Genomic DNA, 22,369 nt, shown 5'->3' on the forward strand with positions numbered 1-22,369 from the left:
GCAGTCCTAACCACTGGACCACCAGGGAATTCCCTATTTTATATTTTCTAGCTATTTCTTGTTCTGGTAGAGAAATTCTATTTTATCAACCCTAAGACACACATATGGCTGCAGTCACAGAATATCCAGGTAGCAATCGCTTGAACCAACAGGGACAAGCAGTGAGGCCATGGGCAGTACAGGGCCAACAGAGCAGCATCGCTGAGTGTCCAGGACCCAGGACGCTCCTTCCCACCTTCCCACACACTAGCCTTGGTGTCCAGCCTGCAGTCTTCAGATGGCAGCAGCAACTCCCAGCACCAGGTCCACAATCCAGGCTGGAGGAAGGGGAGGGGGAGAGTATGCCCTCTTTGGGGGGAGCAAAACCCCCCGGGCACCCTCAGAGCACACCGTGTTGCAGGCTTCGTCGGCTCTGCCTAGTCGTTGGCTCCCCAGCTGCGGGGGGTGGTAAGCAGTCGAACTGCAGAGCCTGTGGCTTCTCCAGTGCATGGCTGTCTCCTGGTCTCAGGCCGGACTTTCCTCTGATCAACAGAAGTGGTGAGAGTAGGAAGCTTTTCTTGTTCATATTTTTTAAGGGAACACATTTAAAGGCTCTCCATTAAGTATGATGTCTGCTGAGGGTTTTTTTGAAATACAGCCTTAATCGAGTTAAAAAATTCATTTCAACGACTAGTTTTCTTGGCATTTTTCCCCACCAATGAGTGTTGATGGAAATCAAACACTTGACAATGGCAATCATATTACAATATGTAAATGTACCAAATCAACATGTTGGACACCTTAGATTTACAACATGTTACATGTCATATATATTTCAATTTAAAAAAACTAAAAAAAAAAACATTTAAAAATTCAGAAATGGCTCTCTTTTGCTCAGGCCCATGGCATGTCTTCATCCTGCCAGGAAGCTCCGTAGCCACTGACAAGACCAGAAGTGGCCTGATAAACAGTACAAGAAAGCACAGCCCAGAGGGCCAGCCCTTATGGAGGCGCTTCTCATGCAAAGGGAACTGTGCTCGAAAAAGTAGGGGTTGAAGCCAAACAGCCAAATTGTGCCATAGGGAAGTGTGTCAGGGTTCAGTTAGTGAAGAATGGCCAAATAATCACAGCCTTTGCACCCAGTGATGGTTTTTTGAACTTTATTGAGGAAAATGATGAAGTTCTGGTTGCTGGATTTGGTCCCAAAGGTCATGCTGTTGGTGACATTCCTGGAGTCGTCTTGTAGGTCGTCAAAGTAGCCAATGTCTCTCTTTTGGCCTTAACGCAAAGGTTAGAAGAAAGGACCAAGATCCTAAGTTTTGATGGTGACGGCACGATAGTAATACATTTTCACATGCAAAAAACACCCCAAAAAACAAAACAAAAAAAATTAAGAAATGAAATGCTTTGTCTTCTCCTGAGAAAATCGTGAGCGTTCTTCTCCCTTGGTGCAGCAGTGAGTAAAGTACGTCCACATACTTGACAATGTTGAAACCACCTGGACCTGAGTGGTGCTGACCTGCTTTTGATGTACTCTTGGGCTCAGTGGCTAATATTTTATTTAGATTTTTCATGTCGATATTTAAACATAATATATTCTAAATTTTTTTCTGTGCTTCCCTTATATATTTTAAGAGAAAAGGTTTAGGGTCTCAAAAAGGGTTAACTAAGCCTCAGCCCATGGCTCTTCCTACGTGGTGCCCTTGATCCTTCTCTCTCCTCCAAACAACTATCTGTCAGACTCAGAGCCCAAAACTGTGCCCTTTCTCTCATATTTGCCATCTGTTTGCCATCCAGAGAAATTTCCTTAACTTTATAATTCAATTCTCCTGGTTGTTTTTCAGAGGTTCTTTCTTAGCCTCGACCTTTGTCACAACATCCTGTTCTTATATAAATAGTACCCCCCCCAGCTTTTCTGAGCCTATGAATTGGAGTATTTTTTGTTTGTTTCTTAGGTTTTCTTCTAATTCCTCAAACTTCTTGAGCCTTTCCCTCCCCCCATTTCTTTACCTTGGTCTTTCTCTGTTGTGTTGCAGACTTTCTGTCTTCGAATGCCTGATAAACGCTGTTTGCTGTTCATACTTTAAAGCGAAGCAGTGGGAAGGCTGCCGGGAAGCTCCCTGTGCTCGGCAGAACCCTTGAGAATGAGGGGCCAGGGACGGGCCATCGGGCTGGGGACCCTCTACGTGCAGGTGACGGACAGCACTCATCCAGAGAAGGTCCACGGCGTCAGCTGTGGCGCTGCCTGACCCGGGAGGTCGAGGGGGCACAGGGCCCGCCTCACTTGCCCTCGGGCTCCATGCGAAGGCTCCACGAGGGTGACGGGTCCTCGCATGCAACGGCTCCAGGCGCAGCCTCCCGCGGAAGGAGAGCGGCCCTCTCAGCAGCTCAGACCACGGCCAGAGGCCCTACACTGGGAAGCAGGTCCACGTGGCCAGGAAGAGCCACAGGGCATGCCACATCCCCTCAGAAGACCAGGGGAGGGGGCAGTCACAGTCAGACCCCCATGGGCCGAACATAAGAGAGGGCTGGCTCCCCAGGGCACACACATGGATTCTTTGACCGGAACAGGGAAAGGACGCTGAGAGGCCAAAGCGGCAGCTGTCCCCAGCAGGCCCCACGCCGCGCCGGGGCTTCCGGGCGCTTCCTGATGCCGTCAGAGAAACGCCCTTGTTTCCTTGGGGTGAGCAACACGCTGGGGGCCGTTCTGTGCGTGGGACCGGGGTGGGGCTCAACCAGAGAATGCAAACCTTGGACGAACCCCCATTTCTGTCCCCACCCCTCCCGCCATCCATCACCACAGCAGCCCAATCCCTGAGGCTGGGCGGGAGGCTCTCTCCTTGGCCGCTGCCCCTCTGGCCCAGGTGGCATTTGAAACCGACAGGCCCTGAGATTGCCCAGGAGAACGGGTGGAGCAGCGGTACCGAGCCTCCAGGGACCACGGAGGGTCTGATGGAAGCTGAGAGATCGAATCACATAACAACCCTCTGAAGCTCACCTCCGACACCATCAAGAGAGCCTGGTGTCCCCGGGTGGAGTGTCTGGGGTGAAGGCCTGGAGTCAGTGGGTGGAGGGGAAGAGATTCCAGAGGACAAACCAACCTTGGAAAGCAGGACAGCACCATTTCAGACGTGGTCCCTGAGTCCAATCCGGCCGGGACTGGGGAGGCCCGCTGGCTTGAGCAGTCGGGTTACCGGTGGTGGGGCTACCCTGGATGAGCCTGAACAGTGGGCACTGAAGGGCGGGAGGAGGGGGGCCCACGACGGGGTGCTGCTCTGGGACTCAGACACCATGGGGCCCTGGAGAGCCGTCCTCCCCTCTCTGTGCACCATGGTCAGGAGCTCAGGGTCCAACGTCGCATTCTGTGGTCCCTGTGTCTGGGACACACCCACCCCAGGAAGGATGGAAATGAGGAACGGGAGAGGGTGGGGTGAGAGAGGTTAGGGTTTGGGGCGGGTGGAGTGGGATGGAGTGTGGGAAGGTGGCGGTGTGCGCACCGGGTGCTGAAGACAGCGGGGCAGACGACCGGGTTGCGGGGGCGGGGGGGGGGTGGTACGGGGGCCGCTAGGACGGCGTGCTGGGTAGCGAGAGGGGCTGCGCCTCCGAGCGCCTGCCTTTATCTCCTCCCTTCCGTCTCCCGGGGGATGCGCCTCCGCGTCTGCCCACCCCCAAGCCTAGGGCGGAGGCCTCACGCAAAAGCCAGGATCCGCGGTCGGCGCTTGGCGCTCGGGGCCCCGTGCAGTCTCCGCCGCAGCGCCTTCCTTCCCGCTCGGCAGCGGTCCCTGGAGCGGCCGCCGCGGTTCCGAGCGAGGCCCGTGGCTGGTAAGGCCGGGCGGCGGAATGTGGGCACGCACCGGGAGGCTGGGGCTGACGCCCGCCGGGCTACAAATGAAGACGCAGCGAGGGGCCGACAGGGCCCGGGCAGAGGGTGGAGCCGCCGGCAGGTGGTCGCGTCCCTGTCCCCCGGCCCAGCAGCTGAGCCAGGCGGCAGGGGGAGGTGGGGAGCGCGAGGCAGAAGCGGGCGGGAGGCGACCCTAAGCTGGGTCCGGGCCTGCGGCGGTGGGGCGGGGTCCGCACAGTGTGACCAGCCCGCGAGGCCCGAACCGGCTCTGGCCCCGCGCAGCCCTGGAAGGGGCTGGGAGCGCCGGGCCGAGTCTCACCGTTGGTCCCTTCTCCAGACCCCGATCTGGTTCCTTGGGGGCCCTCGGTCCCTGAGACCCCAGGGTGGCCTCTGGTCCTGCCGAGCCCTGGAGGCCGGAGTCGGTCCTTCCAAAGCAGCCCAGAATACGGAGCCCCCTCCCCAGGCCTGAGCGCCCCCCGTGCCCCGGAGGTGCTCGCCACCGCCCATTCTTTGCCCCTACTCCACCCCCCCACCCCCCCGCCAAGCACAGAATAACCCTCTCAGCCCCTGCCGCCCCTTCCCAGTTACTGAACAAGAACCCACGCCCTCCCCAGGCCTGAGTCCCTAACGCTCAGGCATTAAAACCTCCTCCTCTCAGCCCACGCCAGCCTGGGCGGGTAGTGCTCCAAGGTGCGGGGGCCCATGTGCCACCAAATGCTGAGCCCCTGTCCGCAGGCCCCGGGTGCCCTGGGCCTCGCAGAAGCTGAGGTCCCTTCCTCCGTCCTCCCGCAGGTTTTGCTCCACGAAGATGAACTGGACTGCCGCCGCGTGCTGGGCTCTGCTGCTAGCGGCCACCTTCCTCTGCGACAGCGGCGCGGCCAAGGGCGGCCGTGGCGGGGCTCGCGGCAGCGCCCGGGGCGGGCTGCGCGGGGGCGCGCGCGGGGCCTCGAGGGTGCGCGTGAGGCCTGCGCCCCGCTACGCCGGCTCCTCGCTGCGCGTGGCCGCGGGAGCGGCGGCGGGGGCAGCGGCGGGGGCAGCCGCGGGCCTGGCAGCGGGCTCAAGCTGGAGGGGGGCCGCGGGGCCCGGGGAGCATGGCCCAGAGGACGACGAGGACGGCGCACCCGGCGGCAACGGAACGAACCGAAGCGTCTACAGCTACCGGGCGTGGACTTCGGGCGCGGGGCCCACGGGCGACCCTCACCTCTGCCTGCTGCTGGGCGGTGCCCTGGGCGCCCTGGGGCTGCTGCGGCCCTAGGCCGGGCTGGGCTCGGGGGTCAGATCTGCCCCCAGCCCGCGCCCGCCCCGCGGGCGGCCACCACAGAGGCTGCCCAGCACTGAGAGCCCCTTGCCTCCACTGCCCAAGGCCTTTGAGCCCAGAGGAGCTGCGTGGCCAACTCCCGACAGTCCAGCAGCCTCTCCTCCTGTGACCCAGAGGCACCTCCTGTTCCCCCTCCTGCCCGATCCCCTCCCCAGCCTCCGCACCTCCCACCCTACCAGGGGGCCAGTGGCCCATCAACTCCAGGGTGCCCTGCCTGCCACTTGGAGGTTAGGGTACTCCCCAGCCAGAAAGGCAGGTGTCCTGAGGTTCCTGCACCATCCTGGCCAGCTGCCCACCACTCTACAAGCTGTTCAGGCCACTCCAGCTCCCCTGACCCCACCTGGACACTTGAGAGGTGTGGACAGTGCTGGCCACCAGGCAGAGAGGTGGGCCCTCAGGCTGGGCTGGTTCTGCCACAGCCCTGAGGACGTGGTGGCCTCCCCCCAAGAAACAGCCCCAGTGGACCAAAGGACTTGAGGATTTGGGGAAGAGGAGAGGTTTCCCTCGCAGGCTGTAGTGTGCTGCCTGCCTGTCCAGAAAGGAAAGGGGCCATATCTGTGGATTAGTGAGCCCAGAGGTGGCCCCGTGGTTCTCCAGATGGCTCCCAGGATACCCTCGCCCACAGGAACTGCCCACGCCTTGCCCCTGCCCTCGGGCCCAGGCCCCGTGTCCCCCTGTGGGCAGACGCTGTGTGACACCCACCGCCAGGGGCTCCCTTAAACCCTTAAAGCCACTTTGCTCTGACTTGAAACAAATCACATAACTCTTCTTGGACCTGTTTTGGAAGAAAAAAAATCTGTTTAAACTTCAGGAGTTTTCCATTCACTCTGAGCTCCAGGTCCACGTTCCGGGATAAGAGCCCCGCCTGCACTCCGGGATGGCAGCTGGGGCAGGCGGCCCCTCGGAAGCTGAGGGTGAGGTGGACCGGAGGGGCCGGCGCTGCAGCCAGACCCACGGCCCCAAGGCAGGGCCCGGCGCCCGGCAAGTACCACCAGATGTGAGGGCACCTGTCCAGCAGAAGCAAGCCCAGGAGAAGCTGAGCTTCCTCCACACCCCAAGGGCTGTCAGAACGAGGCCAGAGCGGCCTCTGAAGAAACCACAGGGCACGTCCTGAGAAGGGTTTGCCGCTGGCACCCAACACCCGCGCGGAAGGCCAGCCTTTCACCTCTCAGGTGCCTTTCCCTCAAGCCACCAGCCTGTCCACTGGCCATGAGCTCAGCCTGGGGCCCCAGCTCTTTCACATGGCCTCTGGCTTGAATAGCCTCTTGTCCCTCAAAAGGACAGCTCCGGGGTCTGGCTTCCGGCTCAGGCTCTCCTGTGCTCAGCAGGAGCCTCCCCGGCAGGGATGCCTCCAGAATCTGCCCTCGCCCGCCCCTGGGCTGCAGGGCCTTTGGACTCAGCTGATGGACGCCAGTGCCAAGACCAGCATCTCCCAGGAGTCGTGCCACCTCTGCTCTCCCACAGGTGGCACTCGGCTCTGGTTACAGTGAAGGTCTCCAGATTATCCGCGGGACCTGGACCAAGCACTTTCCTCCAAAGACCCAGGCGCTCCACTGCAGGACGCAGCTCCCTGCAGCCTCCTGTGTCCACACTGCCAGCATTCTTGGGTGCGGCGCCCAGATGCCCTCTGTCCTCCCAAACCAAGCTCGATGCTCCCAAAGACCAACAGGTCATGGCCAAGCCCTGGCCGGGGCCTCAGAGGCAGCGTGACCGTTTGAAAATCTTGAACAGGGGGACCCATCAGGGCGGCCCCTTTGTTGACTCAGTTCTCCCTATGGGCCCGGCCAGGCTGTGCTCAGCCTCAGAGATCCACCCGGACCTGGACCGTGGCTGGCCCATGCCTTCACTTGCCTCTGCAGCGGGAGCCGCCAGCACACCGGGGACGTGATGGAAACACCTCTCATCACGCTGTTCCACACACCAGCCTGGCTCCAGGGGCATCTGGCGTCTGGCACAGCTGCGACTCCCTGAATGCTTCCCACCCCTACGGGTCAGGGTTCCAGCAGGAGGCCGGTGGGTGTCGCAGGAGACTCGGCAGGTGTGCTGGGTGTGGGGCAGCCACACGGGGCGGCAGGACCCAGAGGGGCGCCTCCAGGAAGGGGGTCGCGCCACCCCCGGACACAGAAGGGCCGGGGCTGCTGACCGGGTGCAGCCTACCCCAGCCCCACCGCCCTTGCCCGCTCCGGCCTCTGCAGACTGCACGCTGGTGGTCGCGTCCCTGCACCCCTCCAGCTGCCGTCACAGCACTGCTGGGCACCGCCTCTGGGAAGAGGTCCCGCTGCCTCACTCGCTGGAAGGCGCTCGGAGGCTGGGGGGAGGCCCGGGGTCTCCGCTGACCACACCAGCCTGTGTGCGGCTGGGCTGTGAGCAGAGCGGCCCCGGCCACCGAGGGGACAGGGGGTCCTTGGGTTCTGCCACAGCGACTTGGGACCTCTCGTCCGTGTGTGTGCACGTTTTAGTAGTGAAATAAACACTCTGCTGCCAATGAGACTGTTTCTTATTGCGGGACCTGGACTCCATGTCGGGATTCTTACACAAGAGACTTGGGTGCTAAGCAGTTCACGTCCGTTTTTCCTTGGTGAGGGCCCAAGGGGCTGCACAACTGCACAACAAAAGGGCCAACCACACAGACAGGCCTTTTCATTTTAAAACCACAGATTACAGTTTCAACTCCTTCTGAGAAAACACCAGATCCTCCTCAAGAGAATATTTAGGAGATACTGAACATGAGTGAGTTTCCTCCCCAGGCCAGGCCCCCAGGGACGTCCACTGCCCTGATGTCCACACCCAGGCTCAGTCCCCTGTAACCAGGGGCTGGGCTGTGGAGCAGCAGGAGGGCACGGCCTCCTTCCTAGAGCAGAGACCGGGGAGTATACAGTGACCAGCAAGGAGCCTGTGGACAGGGGACTCCTGGGCACCCACTCCCTGGCCGTGGAGTCAAGGGCAGGGGCGTGAGGCCCTCCCGCTGGACTAGCTCAGGGCTCCGCCGCAGGGGGGCCCTGCAGGAGGTCCCGGTCCAGCATCACGGGGCCCAGCACCCCGCTGCGGAAGGCCCGCAGGAAGTCTCGGGCGGCCGCAGGATAGTTGGGCTGGACAACGTTGACGTCACCTGGGGAAAGCAGGAGGGCCCAGTAAGGATGGAGCCCCCCTCGGGAGCTCTAGCCCACCCACCTCAGGCCCATTCAGGTGGGCGCCTGCGCTGCACATTTGGGAAGCTGGAGCCTCCAGAAGCCACGGGAAGAGGGGTGGGCCGCCCCGCACACCCTGCCCCGAGCCAGAGCCGGGACCGAGAGCCCCTCCCCCATAAGCTCCGCCCTGGGCCCCTCCCCCCGAGCCCAGCCTGGGGCCACCAGGTCTCACCCGTGCCTGTCAGCACCTTCACCTTGTGGGTCTTTCTCAGCTTCACGGCCACACGCTTTAGCACGCTGGCGATGTCGTCGCAGGCCTCACCCAGGTCATAGTGCTGCACGTACCTGCACACAAGGCGACGGTCAGCAGCTCCACCAATGACCCCTCGTGGGTGTGGGTGACCGCCACGCGGACCTGGGGGCCTCACCGACACCTGCCTCCCGCGTGGCCACGCCCAGCTGCCCGAGACCCACCCCCCACCGGGGCCCTGGGCGCGGCGGCCAGAAAGGCTGCTGCTCCCAGCGGTGTCATCCCCTGGCCCTGGGCTGGCCTGGGTCCCATGATAGCAGCAGCCACTGGCACACACTCAGTTTGCTGCTGAGGCTGCACTGGTGTCTCCAGGCAGCTGGCTGGAGACGGACGGCGGTTTTCCCCACTGACTCGTGCTCTGGGCCTGGGGGGAAGAGCCAACACGGGACGGGCGCAGCACATCAGAGGCTGAGCGGCCAAAGGAGACCAGTGGCTTCCACGGACACGTGCCTCCCTGAGCCCCGGGGCCAGGACCCCTGGACCAGCACCTGCGCTGGCCCCTCCCCCTTACCGCCCGCCGGGCAGGCAGAGTGGGGGAGGCCGGACGGGCCTCAGGCCTCGCACCGGGACCCCACGTGAGCATCGGAGCCGGTCTTGGGGACGACAATCCTGAGGAATGTGCGTCCAAAATCAAACTTCCCAGAGCAGCGGCTGCATGGGCCCCTCTGTCCCCAAGAGACCGAAGGCAAGGAAGACTCCCACCCACACACGCCCAAGACCTGCCACCCATAGGAAGTCGGCTGTCACGCTTCCCAGAAACACCGAGGACAGCGGAGGTCCAAACTGAATGCCTCGAATATCAAGCAAAACATGACATTTCAAATTCTACTTCCAGGACTTCCCTGGCGGTCCAGTGGTTAAGACTCCATGCTTCCAGTGCAGGGGGCACGGGTTCGATCCCTGACTGGGGAACCAAGATCCCACATGCTTAGCCATGTGCAGCCCAAAAAAACCCAAAAACCAAGAACCAAAAAAAAAAACACATATGTCAGATTCCACTTCCATGCAAATGGGGTAACAGGGACCGGGTCTACTCGCCATCTGAAATAACAAAAAAGGAAGAAACAACCAAAACGTCACAAAACAATGGTTTTCAAGGCCCCAGACATCAGGCCACGAGGAGTGCAGCTATGGGAAGGAGGAGTGCAGGGAGGGGCCCCGGAGAGCCCGGAGCGGAGAGACCGCGCTGGAGACCAGGGCAGCTGCCGGCTGTAGGCGAGTCAGACAGGACAGAGCTGCCCAGGGAGAGGACTTGGGAAACTGGCAGAGAGCCACCCTCAGATGGTCAGCAGAGAAAGTTTCCCAAGGCCAGAGGCCAGGAAGAACCACCCAGGAGGGCAGGAGCGGAGCAGCCAGCCTCCTCAGAGCCAGGAACAGACAGAAACCCCAGGATCCACAGGGCCCGGGGAGGGCACGGAGCACCCGGGAGCTGTCCCAGGCCCCCCCGAGAAGCCGGAAAAGGAGGACCCGAAAGGACCACAGTGCTTCCAAACAACGGTCCCAGAACAGGAACATACAGACACCTGTCACCAGAAAGGCCAGAGTCACGGGCCCGCCCCCCATCAAAAGCTGTCAGGCACACACAGCAGGAAAACAGAGCCATTACAAGGAGAAAACCAATTACCTGAAACGGACCCAGATGTCAGAACTCACAAGACACTGAATCGGTCATTAGAACTGCATTCCCTGTGGTTACAAAGTTGAATTCTACACGCAGGGCAAACGCCCTTCAAAAACTAAGGTGAAATGAACACATCTTCGGAAAGACAGCAACCTGCATCACCATGAGCGTCCCAGGAAATCCTCGGACAGGAAGATGGCCCCAGAGGGAGGGCAGGTCCGCACACAGACAAGGAGCCATGACTGGCCAGGCTCAGAGTAACCTGCCAAGATTGAGCCTTCACTTTACATCTGTGTATAAACAAAGCTCGGCAGCATGTCTGCTACATAAAAGCAAAACGTGTGACAAGACCGGCCCAGAGGTGAGGATGAGGAGAGTGGAAAGGCCCTCACACCACACTCGGCATTAACACCCCCGAAAAATGTTCCAAAAACCCTAAAGCTACCTCCTCCAAAGTTACAGGTAACAAGCTGACAAAGGGGAACCATAAAAAAAGCCAGAGAGACAGAGGAAAAAAAGAACAAAGAATAGTTGGGACAAATGGCAAGATGACAGATGTAAACCTAACATCAGTGATCACATCAGATGTAAATGGTCTAAATACCTAAAATAAAAGCAGAAACGGTCAGACTGGGTAAAAAGCAAGGCCCAACTATAAGCAGCCGATAAACACATTTTAAAAGTAAAGACACACAAGCTCAAAGTAAAGCGCCAGGAAAGATGAGCACACAGAGACCCTCTTGAAGGATAAAGGGGGTCACGTCCTCAAATCACCAGGAGAACCCAATGACCTCCTGAAGGTTTCCGCCCCCGACAACGGAGCCTGGAAACTCATGAAGCAGCTGCTGCCAGGACAGCGGGGAAGAGAGCAGCCCAGGCGGTGGTGGGAGAGCCCGTCTCCCCACGGGCAGCACAAACAGGAAGAGAGTCAGGAACATGGAAACAAGGAAGGAACAGGGACTGAACAGCAATCAACCAACAGCAATCAAGACAGAAAGAGAACAGAGAAAGTCAATGAAACCAAAAGCTGGTTCTTTGGGGACAGTCAATAACCTGTGACTGACGGCCTCAAGGTGATAAAGCAGCAGTCCCCAAACTTTTTGGCACCAGGGACCAGTTTTGTGGAAGACAGTTTTTCCACGGACAGGGTTGCGGGGAGACGGGATGGCTCAGGCGGTAACGCGAGCGATGGGGAGCGGCCGATGAAGCTTCACTCGCTCACGCGCCGCTCACCTCCCGCTGTGCGGCCCGGTTCCTAACAGGCCACAGACCGGTACTGGGTCCCCTGGGGGTTGGGGACCCCTGTGATAAAGGACAGCTCTGGGGCCCCACGGGACACCAGTGGTCACACCGTCCTCAGCGGTGAGAACAAACCGACCAGATGTCTGCACAATGAAACCTCCCGGTGGTGACCAGTGTTAGAACACGGATGAATCCCGAGACAACGGGGCTGAGCAGGGAGTCCGCACCATGTGGCTCCACTCGTGAGATTCTAGAAGGTGATGGGAAGCAGATGGGGCAGGCAGGGGCGGGGAGGAGGGGCTACAAAGCAGCCTAAGAATTGGGGGGGTTTTCTGGACTGTGGAACGCTTTCACACGGGTATTAAACTGTACACTTTAAATGACTGCAGACTGTCTGTCTACAGTACTTTAACGGTGCTGTTTTTCAGTCACGTTTGGCTGGGATGGGAGAGGAAGGGCCCGCCTTCCCACACTCACCCCAAGAGCTGGTGCCTGTTGAGGGTGTAGAGAAGGTAGTCAGCCAGGGTCTCCTCGCCCACCAGGTGGTCCAGCACGGTTCCTGGGAACAGGCAGCCAGGGTGAGCGCGCCCACGTGCCGCTGAGGAGGCCAAGCCGTGGCCTGACCTGCCCCCACCAGCCCCGCCCCAACTGTTAAACGGGAGGAGGGCGCCCCCTCCAGGGCAGGCCAGGGGGACGGGTGGGGTCAGAGGGTGCCGAGTGTGTCACCTGTGAGCCAGGACCACACACGCTGCCCGAGACGTCCTGCACCACAGCTCTGGACATCTCTGGGGCAGCCAGGCCAAGGCTGGCACAAGGCGCCCAGCCTGGGGGCCTGGGGGTCTGTTGCGGGGGGCTGGCTCACCACACAGGGCCAGCTTCAGGCCCGTCTCCACGCTTTGGATCCGAGGAGCCAGCACCCCGGGGGTGTCCAGCAGGAACATCAGCGGCCGCTCACACACCTGTGGGCACAGAGGGCAGTCGGCCAGCCGCTCGAGAAGCCTCAAGCAGCCCCTCCCGCCGGGCCCTCTGCTGGGTCCCAGAGGCTTGAGGAGGCCCCAGAACCTGCCCGCCCGTGTCGTCACGGCCACCAGCTCTCAGCTGCCCCCCAGGAGGCCACTCCCGCGTGATGTGGAGAACGAACAACAGCAGGAGCCCAGCAGCCGCCTTCCTCCCAGGAGGACGGGCTCTGCCCCGACCCTGTGTGCCCTCGGGCAGGTTTCCTCCTCTGTGAGGTGCGGTGGCACCTGTGCCCTCCCCCAGGCTTGGTGTGGGGACCGGGGCAGTGCCTGGCAGACAGAGCAGAGGGAAGGGGCGGTGGAGGCCCCTACCTGAATCCTGGACATCACAGCTCTGGTGATCCCAGGCTCGCCGCCCACCCTGGTGGCTTTTCCTGCAGGATAAAAGAGGGTGTCAGTGTCTGTTAAACACACAGGCAGGTAAGCTACAGAATGAGCAACGACACACGTGGAGACCTGGAGGGCCCCTGACACCGGAGAGAACTGCCTCCCGGCCCTGGGAGTGGCCCAGCACCTGCTGAGCGACGGCCGTGACGTCTGGACCGGAGCGGCCCGCCACCATCACCTTCCTCCCTGCAAGACCGGGTCCCAAGCATCTGCCCCCGCACCGCCCAGAACAGCCTGTCGGTGGGGCCACTCCTGACCAAGAGGCCGCCTGTGCTCTGAACACTGGCTGCCCTGGGGCCCAGCTCAGGGTGTGTCCCAGGCAGACTCTGCACCCTCTGCTGAATCAACACAAGAGCAAAGGGACACACGCATCCGTCGGCACACGGCTGGATAAACGAAATGTGGTCCGTCCACACCAGAGAGTATCATTCAGCCCGAAAAAGGAAGGAAATTATGAATCACGCTACAACATGGATGGACCCTGTAGAGTCAGGCTCCGTGAAAGAAGCCCGACACAGGTCAAATCCTGTGATTCCGGTTATGTGGCACCGGAGCTGTCAAATCCATACGACAGAAAGACCAGGGGTTCCCAGGAGCTCAGGAGGGCGGTTACCATTTATGTCTAGAGCTTCCGCTTGAGATGATGGAAAAATCTGGAAATAGATGGTGTGATGGTTGCACAGCACTTAACGTACTTAATGCCAATGATGTTTTTTAAAGCCACAACTAAAGACAAGTAAACAAAACAGCAGCTGACTATAACAGCTCTCCAGTTGGCAGCGAAACAGCCTGAGATGACAGTCTGGCACCGTTCGGGCTTTGGGGTGGTTCCCGAAGGACACGCTCGTGCAGACTTGGTCTCAGAAGCTGAGAGGCGCGGGACAAGGACACAGGCCTGGGGTGCCCCCTCCCCAGGTCCCGGCCCGACGTCTCACCCCACGTATCCTACCCACCTTGAGCACAGCAGGTCAGAGACAGATAAATGAAAGGACAAGATTACCAACGTTTAGAAAAGTCATCGCATATATTAAACACTATAATTAAGCATTTAACTTTGAAGATAGAAAGCGAATGAAGTATAAAATGTATAAGGGAAGGCTGTCAGCTGGGTCCTCCTGGTGGAAAAAGACCCCGTGACGAGCTGGGGTCTCGGGCTCTGAGGTGCCGTCCGGCACGAGCACCAGCACCCGCCCCGGGGAACTACCTTTCCTGAGGTGCTGCCTCCGCAGGGAGTTGATGAGCGACGACTTGCCCACGTTGGGGACCCCAGTCACCATGATGCAGCACTCCAGGTTCTGCCGGCACAAGAGCACAGGGATCAGCAGCCCAGCCAGAGCCCCGGAGCCACACACGCCAGGGCCAGCCAGACCCCCGGAGCCACACAAGCCCAGGCCAGCCAGACCCCCGGAGACACACACGCCCAGGCCCAGCCAGACCCCCGGAGACACACACGCCCGGGCCCAGCCAGACCCCCGGAGACACACACGCCCAGGCCCAGCCAGACCCCCGGAGACACACACGCCCAGGCCCAGCCAGACCCCCGGAGCCACACACGCCTAGGCCAACTGCACAGGAAGGACAGTCGCTACACCGGAGGACAGGGGGCTCCCCAGCAGGAGGGACAGCCCACAGCCGGCACTGGCCCACCACCAACCTCTCGTCGGTGGTAGCGGTAGCTGCTCCCAACCAACTCCGTGACCTTCGGGATTACCTGCAAGGAAGAGACCACAGGTGCTTCGCTGGGGGAGCTGGCCACCCTTAGCTTCTGGAGGTGGACACCCCAGCGCCCAGTACCGGACAGCTCGGGTCTGAACACGTCAAGATTCAGGCTGCGCTACGGTGGGCGGGGCTGGGAGTCGCCTGTGCCCCACCTCGTCCCTCCACCAGGAACCAGCAGGACAGACCCCGTGGGGCGATGGCTGTGACTGCCAGCACCTGCTGACAAGATGTACGTCAGCCGGTGAAATTCTCAAATACAACTGGGAAAACAGGCACCAGACCCTCCACAGGCCTCCGCAGGCCCTCCTCCAGACCCTCCACAGACCCTCCACAGGCCCAACTCCACAGGCCCTCCACGGACCCTCCACAGACCCTCCGCAGACCCTTCACAGGCCCTCCACAGGCCCTCCTCCACAGACCCTCCACAGACCCTCCGCAGACGCTCCACAGACCCTCCATGGACCCTCCACAGGCCCTCCACAGGCCCTCCTCCACAGACCCTCCACAGGCCCTCCACAGGCCCAACTCCACAGACCCTCCACAGGCCCTCCACCTTATGACCCCGGAACGTGGCTCGCAGCCCGACCCTGCTCCCTCCCGCCATCAGCCGTCAGGCCCGCGCTGCCCTCGGCACCGGGAGATGAGCGCGCCCAGAACCTGAGCAATTACGGGTCGTCTCCAACACCCTGCTTCTTACGGAAGCACGACATAATTCGTGGCATTTCTTCAACGTACTTAAGCAGAAGCATTAGAGCACAAAACAGAAAAAAAAACCCACCTGCTTGATATTTTCATCCTTCACACAGTTGGTAAAAATGACATTTTTTAGGCCTTCTCCTTCTAAGTGTTGTACAATTTTCTGAAAGAGACAAGACGTTTCCATTTTAAACACTAAATGAAGACATGGGCGGTGTCATACGCTGAAGTCCAAGATCTGCTCACCAGCCCAGAGCCATGGCGGCCGGGGACTCAGGGAGGAGGCTGGGCCCACCGGGCAGCGCAAGGGGCAACGCAGCACCAGGGACAGGCTGCCTGAGGAGACGTCCAAGGAGGGCAGCCTGGCCCCAGGGTGGCCCTGGGCGGCTGGCTCCATGTGAGGACACAGGGAGAGGAGGCCACGCCAGGTCATTCTGAGTCACTGCCAGCACTGGAACTGCTCAGCGCTGGTCCCCGTCTGGTCGCACCATCACTCCCACTCCTCCTAACGAGCTTCCACACAACGAGTTCCACTGAAACTAAGGTTTGAACCCAATCCGATTACAAAGCACAAGGAATACTTTAAAAGCCCCAAAGTTAACTAAGGTTAATATGAACTTACTGGCCGTAACATGAAGCAAAATCAGCGTATGACTCATATATATATATATATATTTTTTGCGGTACGCGGGCCTCTCACTGCTGTGGCCTCTCCCGTTGCGGAGCACAGGCTCCGGACGCACAGGCTCAGCGGCCATGGCTCACGGGCCCAGCCGCTCCACGGCATGTGGGATCTTCCCGGACCGGGGCACGAACCCGCGTCCCCTGCATCGGCAGGCGGACTCCTAACCACTGCGCCACCAGGGAAGCCCCCTGACTCATATTTTTAAAACCAGTATTGCACTGTTTGATCAGCTACTGATTTACTTAAAGGAACAAAAAAATCATTCATTAATTCAGTTAGTTTTACTCATTTATGTTATTTGTTATGAGGACGCAGATGAAGGTCAGGCCATCACAAAGACACGTGTGAAGCTGTGCTTCAAGTGTACAAATCTGCACGGGACGCTGCCACCCACTCCACACAGGCAGACACGGAGGGGCCACCCTGGGGGCTTCTCCTCTCCTCTCCTCCCCAAGCCCTTGGCCGCAGCACCTGAGAGGAGGGGCAAACACCCCAGCCGCCTCCCGCAGGTGAGTCACCCTCACCCCCGTGTCCCCTTGTCAGGCCACCTAGTGTGCCCGTCACTCCACAAAAATCAGCATTTTGGAGCAGGAACAACTGACGGGCGATACGACCCAAGTCTCAGCGAAGCAAAGCAGCTGAAAACTCGTGATCACCACTAACTACAACTGCCCTGCAGTGAAACCCGTGGGGTTCTGTTCTCAGAGTGGAGCGTGCTCGGCAGGAGGGATTTCAGCGAGCAGACGTGCAGCCTGCACGGCAGGGGCAGGGCCCTGATGGGCGATGTCTTCCGCTCGGGCTCTCAATGAATGAAGAACCCTGTGGCTTCAGCACTTGCATTTATTTCCCTGGAAACCAGGTGCTACGGGCCTGTGGCAGGGGTTTAAGTAACTCAATGTACCACAGCCAACTAAGAAACCGGGAACATGTTCTTGCTGCTGCGAAAGGAAAAGTTCCACAAAAGAAAAAAACTGGCTTGATTTCAAGATTCTGACACCTACTCTTTACAAAGGATTTGATAACAGCAAGAAAAGCAGAGAAGAACACTTCACAAGTAACATTTCCTGAATCTTCACGTTTCTCTTACTCAGGGACAAGGGGAAACATACCCCCGGCCCGGTCACTGTATCCCCGTCCCGCAGGGCTCAGGGAAATCCCCTAGCTGCTTTGGGCCTCCCGCCTTCCAGCCTCCAGATCACTCGGTGGGCAGCAGGCAGCCCACAGGTCAGCCAGGGGTCTGGGAGGCCGTGGGGCTGGCCAGCGAGGACACCAGGGGCAAACGCAGCCACCAAGAGGCCTCCAGGCCAGCGCTGTCCAGGGGACGGCCACGCACCTCATGAGGCAACAGAAACGTTAGTGAATGAAAGTGAAATAAAACGTGGACATCGGCCTCACAGCAGCAACCATGACCCACGTGCTCACAGCCTCGCGGGTCCAGCGGCTACCACGTGGGGCGCTCGGCTCCGGCCGTACCTCCCGGCCACCTGCTATAGGAGGCACACGCTTCGATCACTTGGATCATTAATTAAACAAAGTGTAGTTTGCTAAAGCCGGCGGGGCCGGGCAGACCGACACCACGTCCGCCCAGTGATCCGGTCCGACTTAGGGGCACTCACGCTGAAGGCCCTGCAAGGCATTACCTGCTGCTCCTTCAGATCCGCCAGGTCCATCTTGTTGAGGACGAGCAAGTGAGGCTTAAGCCCAAGGGTCTCCTGAAACAGAGGGTTTCGGCCTGAAAGTGGGATGTGGCAAAATTAAGGCAAAATTCCTTCAAAGCTTTACCAGCCAATTAATGCACTTTGCCTTGTCTTGTTACGCAGACTGGACCCACCTTCGAAAGGAAACCTTCAGAAGGGACAGAGCGGAGCAAGCCCGGTCTGGGAGCGAGCGCGCTGGGGCCAGCCCGGCCTCCCAGCCTCCCGCCGAGACCAGCCCCCACCCTGCCTGCCCCGCCAGTGCCACGGAGCCCCTGCAGGCCCCTCGCCACTTCCTGTGGACAAGAGGCACAGCACAGGGCAGAGGCTCTCACGCGGCCTCTCAAACAGGAACGAGGGTGGCAAAAACAAAACACAAAGCTCACTGGAAGCTTTTACGACTAGACCGTTGTTCAGTTGCCAAAATGATCTGATGGCTCAAAAAAGTACCTCCCACAGAGTCCTAACTAGTACATGTCAGACCACCGCCGCCACCCTCTGGAGTTCCCACGGAGACCTCCAGTGAACCTGCCTCCGTACTGCCATGGGCAGGCCCTTCTTCCCTCAGCCTGGGGCCTTTGGCGCTCACTGCCAAGTGCCCCCTCCTGTGACACGGGCCCAGGCAGGAGGGAGGTCTGTCTGTGTCTTCATCTCGTGAGCACTCGGCCCCTACCTGGTGCTTGTCTACTATGAGGCCAAGGTGTCAACGTGCCCTGGGTCTAGGCACCCAGTCAAGTGCCGTGTCCTCACCCACACAACAAAGGGACTTTCCGTAAACAGCTGTCTTCCCTCACAAGGCTGTGCTAATTCATAACGCTGAAAGCCTCCAGACTCCCTCACGGCGCCGACCTGGAGGAGAAATCAGGACGTCTAGAGACTAAAGGAGCAGAGGTGGCCTCTAATCCCAGCACACGGAGCAGTAAGGGCAGGTTTCAGTGTTTTTCAATAATCAGACATATAACTGCCAGTAAGCCCTTTTGACTGGCATAAGCCCTTTTGACTGGCATGAGGTATTGTACGAACTGATACATTTAGCCTACAGTAGAGAAATTCCCACAGGCCTTTGAAACAGAGAAAACAGTCCCTTGCCCTCCACCCTAGAGATGGCAATGACTCTCAAGCCAACACCTTCGCCGTACAAGGAGAATCTAAACACAGCTCAAATAAGTACAACAAAAGCAGGCTCTGAAAAGTATACTCATCACTGAGCGAGATGGTTACATCTTGCCAATCCACGCCTCAAGTATAGCAAGAAAAGTCTGGTTGGCAGGAACGTTTTAATGGAGGTTTCATATCCCACCTGGACTGGGCTGGAAGGCCTGGGTGTGCCAGGCAGAGGTCTGAGAGAAACGATGCCACCTGCGTATCAAAGGGGAGCTTTCTGGGCCCCACACCAGAGATTCTGATTCACTGGCCTGTAAAGGGGCCCAGATATCGGTATTTTCAAAAGCCTCCTGGGGGAATTCTCGTGCGTAAAGAGGATTGAGAACCACTGCTTCAAATGCCAATAATTATGACAGGTGACGCTGCTGACCACTGCGGTGCTGACTGGACCAGAGCAGGGACCAGAGGAGGCAGACGGAAACAAGGTAACAAGCCAGGAATGCTTCCTGCTGTCCTGAGCACTGCCTGACTCAGGAGGGTCTCCCCTGCACTATAGTTCTGCACCCAATGCCAATGGGGTTGGGGGGCGTCCCTCACCACCAAGCAATCTTCCACCACCACCAGCTGGGTGTCCTAGTATCCAACTCAATTCTGCCGCTACCTACCTGGAGATGACATCAGACCCCACAGGTTAAGGGCTCAGGACTGCTACCAGCCCCCACTTCAGACACCAATTGCACGTCGAGGTGGACAGACAACCAACAGGCTGTCTGACCAACGGGCTATGGAAGGAGGGTTCCCACGACCCCCTCCTTGGGTTCTAGCAATATTAGTCTGCTAGACTGGCTCAAGGAATTAAGAGAAACATTTTACTTACTAGATCAGACTTATTATAAGAAGACATAACTCTGGAATAGCCAGATGGAAGACATGTACAGGGCGAGGCATGGGGAAGGGACCCGGAGCTTCCATTCCCTCTGTATGCCACTATGCCTGCATCTCCACACTCACCAACCCAGAAGCTGTCCCCAGCCCACCCCTCAACCTTTTGGGTTTTTACAGTGGCTTCATTACACAGGCAGGACAGAATGAATCATTGGCCTTGGGTGACTGAACTCAGTCTCCAGCCCCTCTCCTTTCCGTAAGGTCAGAGGGTAGGACTGAAAGTTCTAAGGCTCCCATGTCAAGGTTGGTTCCCCCAGCAACCAGCTCCCCACCTTAGGTGACTTAGGATCTTTTCCAAAATCACCTCATTAACATAACAAAAGACACCTTAACAAGCTGCTCACTTAGGAAATTCCAAGACTTTCAGGAGCTCTGTGCCAGAACCAGGACAAAGACCAAATATGTATTGCTTATTATAAGTCACAATGTCACAACCACCAAAGGATATCCGGGCATCATGGACCTCGATGATACAGTCCACCAGCTTTAGGCTGCTCTGCATCTTCTTCAGCCCTGGGAAACAGAAGAAGGACGCTTAAGGGAAGAAAGGGGTCCATGGCCTTTTAAGAGAGGTAGAAGATTTAAGTTGGACTGTCAAGAATGACACACCATCATAAACAACCCAAAATGAATACATCTGAGTGCAGTGCTCTATTAAACAATAACTGTGTCTCCTTCAAATTCAACCCTGGTGGCTGAGGAGAGAAAAGTTCAGGTCCCTGCCTGAGGGACACCTGATGTCAGAGCCCATCCGTCTACACCACTTCCACAAGTGGGCGACTCTAGGTGGAATATTTAACCTCTATGGGTCTTGATCTATAAAGCAGAGAAACACTGACTAACTGACTCATGGGGCCCTCAATACTGTGTGGAGATGACAATGGTGTAGGTACCAACCTCAGCCACTCCCCCTGGACGACGCACACACAAGGCACTGAACTCACCCCGAACTAGGAACACCACACACAACAATGCTCCTCTTCCTGCGGCTCAGCAGTGACACCGCCCCTCAGCCTCCCCTCCCACAGCCAAGCCCTGTCATTCACGCACATCCTCAGACATCTCACCTCACCCCACATGCCGCCCCCAGCGGGCGTCCCGTCCCTCCTGAGCACCGACGCGCGAAGCACCCGTCACCGAGCCCGGCAGAGCAGGCGCCAAAGGGGGCGGGAGCAGGGGGAGCGTGGCAATCCGTCACACGGGGAAGGGCTGGACCCGTCCTACGTGTCTTCTTGGGGCCAAAATTTGACAAATAAACAGTAAGAAACTCCCAGAGAGGTTTAGGCAGAAGACAACAAACTCGATCTACGTCTCAAAGGTTTTGAGGTGACTGAATAGCTGAATACAACTTGTAAAGTGCTTTCCTACCCCTACTTCATCTAGTCTCCAAAGTAACGTCAGGAATTTATCTTTTCCAAAGCAGATACGTAAACTGAGGCTTCGGGAGCCGAGTGGCAGAAGGGCCTTGCGACCCCCGCCCTCCCCGCTCGCGGACGACCCGCGAAGAGCCGGGTAAACAGCGCGGGCCCCGCCGCGTCCCGCCGGACCTCACCCTTGGCCATGTGGCCCGGGAACCAGCGCGCCACGTCGCGACCGTCTAGGGGGAAGCTCTCCCGCCAGGCGGCCCGGGCGGCGCCGCACAGCGCGCGCGTGGCGAACCTCATGGCGCCGCGTCCCGAGCCCTGCGCAGCGCCGCGGACCGCTCCATCAACGGACTTCTCCGCCGGGCCCGCAACCCGCACAAGGGTTCCGACGCTCCAAGCTTCCGCAGCGCGGCCGGCGCGTGCGCGCACGGCTCTGCCTCTAGCGGCGGACCCCGAGAGGGGGCGGGGGCTCGAGGGCGGGGCGGTGGGCGGGGCTATGAGCCAGGGGCGGGGCTCCGAGCCAGGGGCGGACCCACGCAGTCCCGGGGGTTATCGGGGTCCAGAGTTTAGTAATTCATTAAATTAAAAAATCCTGGTTCTTCCTAAGCGTATCCTGAGCATAAGTAACAACATTTAGCAGTCCGCTGTCAGTTTGGTCCCTTTTTACAAACTTGGTCAAAATTTTTCAGATATTTAAAATTTAACTTACAAGTGTAACATCCTTTTCTAAGTACTCTGGATTTTAATGTAACAAACAAACCCTTTGCAAAAACTAACTGCAGTTCTGCTAAATTAAACCTATTAGTACAAACAGCCTCAAAATTCCCTTCACTGTTCCAATACTCTGTATAAATGTAGTCAGATTTTAACATTTTTTTTTTTGGCCACACCACATGGCTTGCAGGATCTGAGTTGTGCAACCAGGGGTTGAACCTGGGTCATGGCAGTGGAAGCCCAGAGTCCTAACCACTAGGCCACCAGATTTTAACTTTATATCTCAAGTCTGAGCAACTACTCACTGCACTTCGAGTTACAAGAGTATGACAATAATGGAATTTTTTTTTTTTTTTTGTCTGCGTTGGGTCTTCGTTGCTGCACGTGGGCTTTCTCTAGTTGCGGCGAGTGGGGGCTACGCTTCATTGCGGTGCACGGGCCTCTCATTGCGGTGGCTTCTCTTGTTGTGGAGCACAGGCTCTAGGCATGTGGGCTTCAGTAGTTGTGGCACATGGGCTCAGTAGTTGTGGCTCGCAGGCTCTAGAGCACAGGCTCAATAGTTGTGGCACACAGACTTAGTTGCTCTGTGGCATGTGGGATCTTCCC

General features: G+C 58.4%; 2 protein-coding genes across 5 annotated transcripts; one reads left to right on the top strand and one right to left on the bottom strand.

Annotated features, from left to right (window-relative positions):
* Positions 1-4,628: 4,628 nt before the first annotated feature.
* SPRN (shadow of prion protein) lies at positions 4,629-5,075 on the top strand. The gene has a single exon (XM_060091474.1). It carries the CDS (start codon positions 4,629-4,631, stop codon positions 5,073-5,075), a length of 447 nt encoding a protein of 148 aa, XP_059947457.1.
* A 2,542-nt stretch (positions 5,076-7,617) lies between these two features.
* Positions 7,618-21,486, bottom strand: MTG1 (mitochondrial ribosome associated GTPase 1). 4 transcript variants are annotated; one of them, XM_060098321.1, is made up of 11 exons: positions 21,238-21,486; positions 20,132-20,198; positions 17,583-17,685; positions 15,340-15,420; positions 14,497-14,553; positions 14,047-14,137; positions 12,768-12,829; positions 12,302-12,398; positions 11,917-11,998; positions 8,521-8,611; positions 7,618-8,247 (listed from the first exon to the last, which is right to left on the bottom strand). In XM_060098321.1, exons 1-11 carry the CDS (start codon positions 21,347-21,349, stop codon positions 8,161-8,163), a joined length of 930 nt encoding a protein of 309 aa, XP_059954304.1. In that variant the 5' UTR covers positions 21,350-21,486; the 3' UTR covers positions 7,618-8,160. The 4 variants fall into 4 exon arrangements, with proteins under 4 accessions (XP_059954304.1, XP_059954294.1, XP_059954313.1 ...); XM_060098311.1 differs by having other exon boundaries at positions 8,499-8,611; XM_060098330.1 differs by having other exon boundaries at positions 8,499-8,611; positions 21,345-21,485.
* Positions 21,487-22,369: the final 883 nt, after the last annotated feature.

The sequence above is a fragment of the Mesoplodon densirostris genome, chromosome 1 (genome assembly GCF_025265405.1).
Source record: "Mesoplodon densirostris isolate mMesDen1 chromosome 1, mMesDen1 primary haplotype, whole genome shotgun sequence".
Lineage (NCBI taxonomy): Eukaryota > Metazoa > Chordata > Mammalia > Artiodactyla > Ziphiidae > Mesoplodon > Mesoplodon densirostris.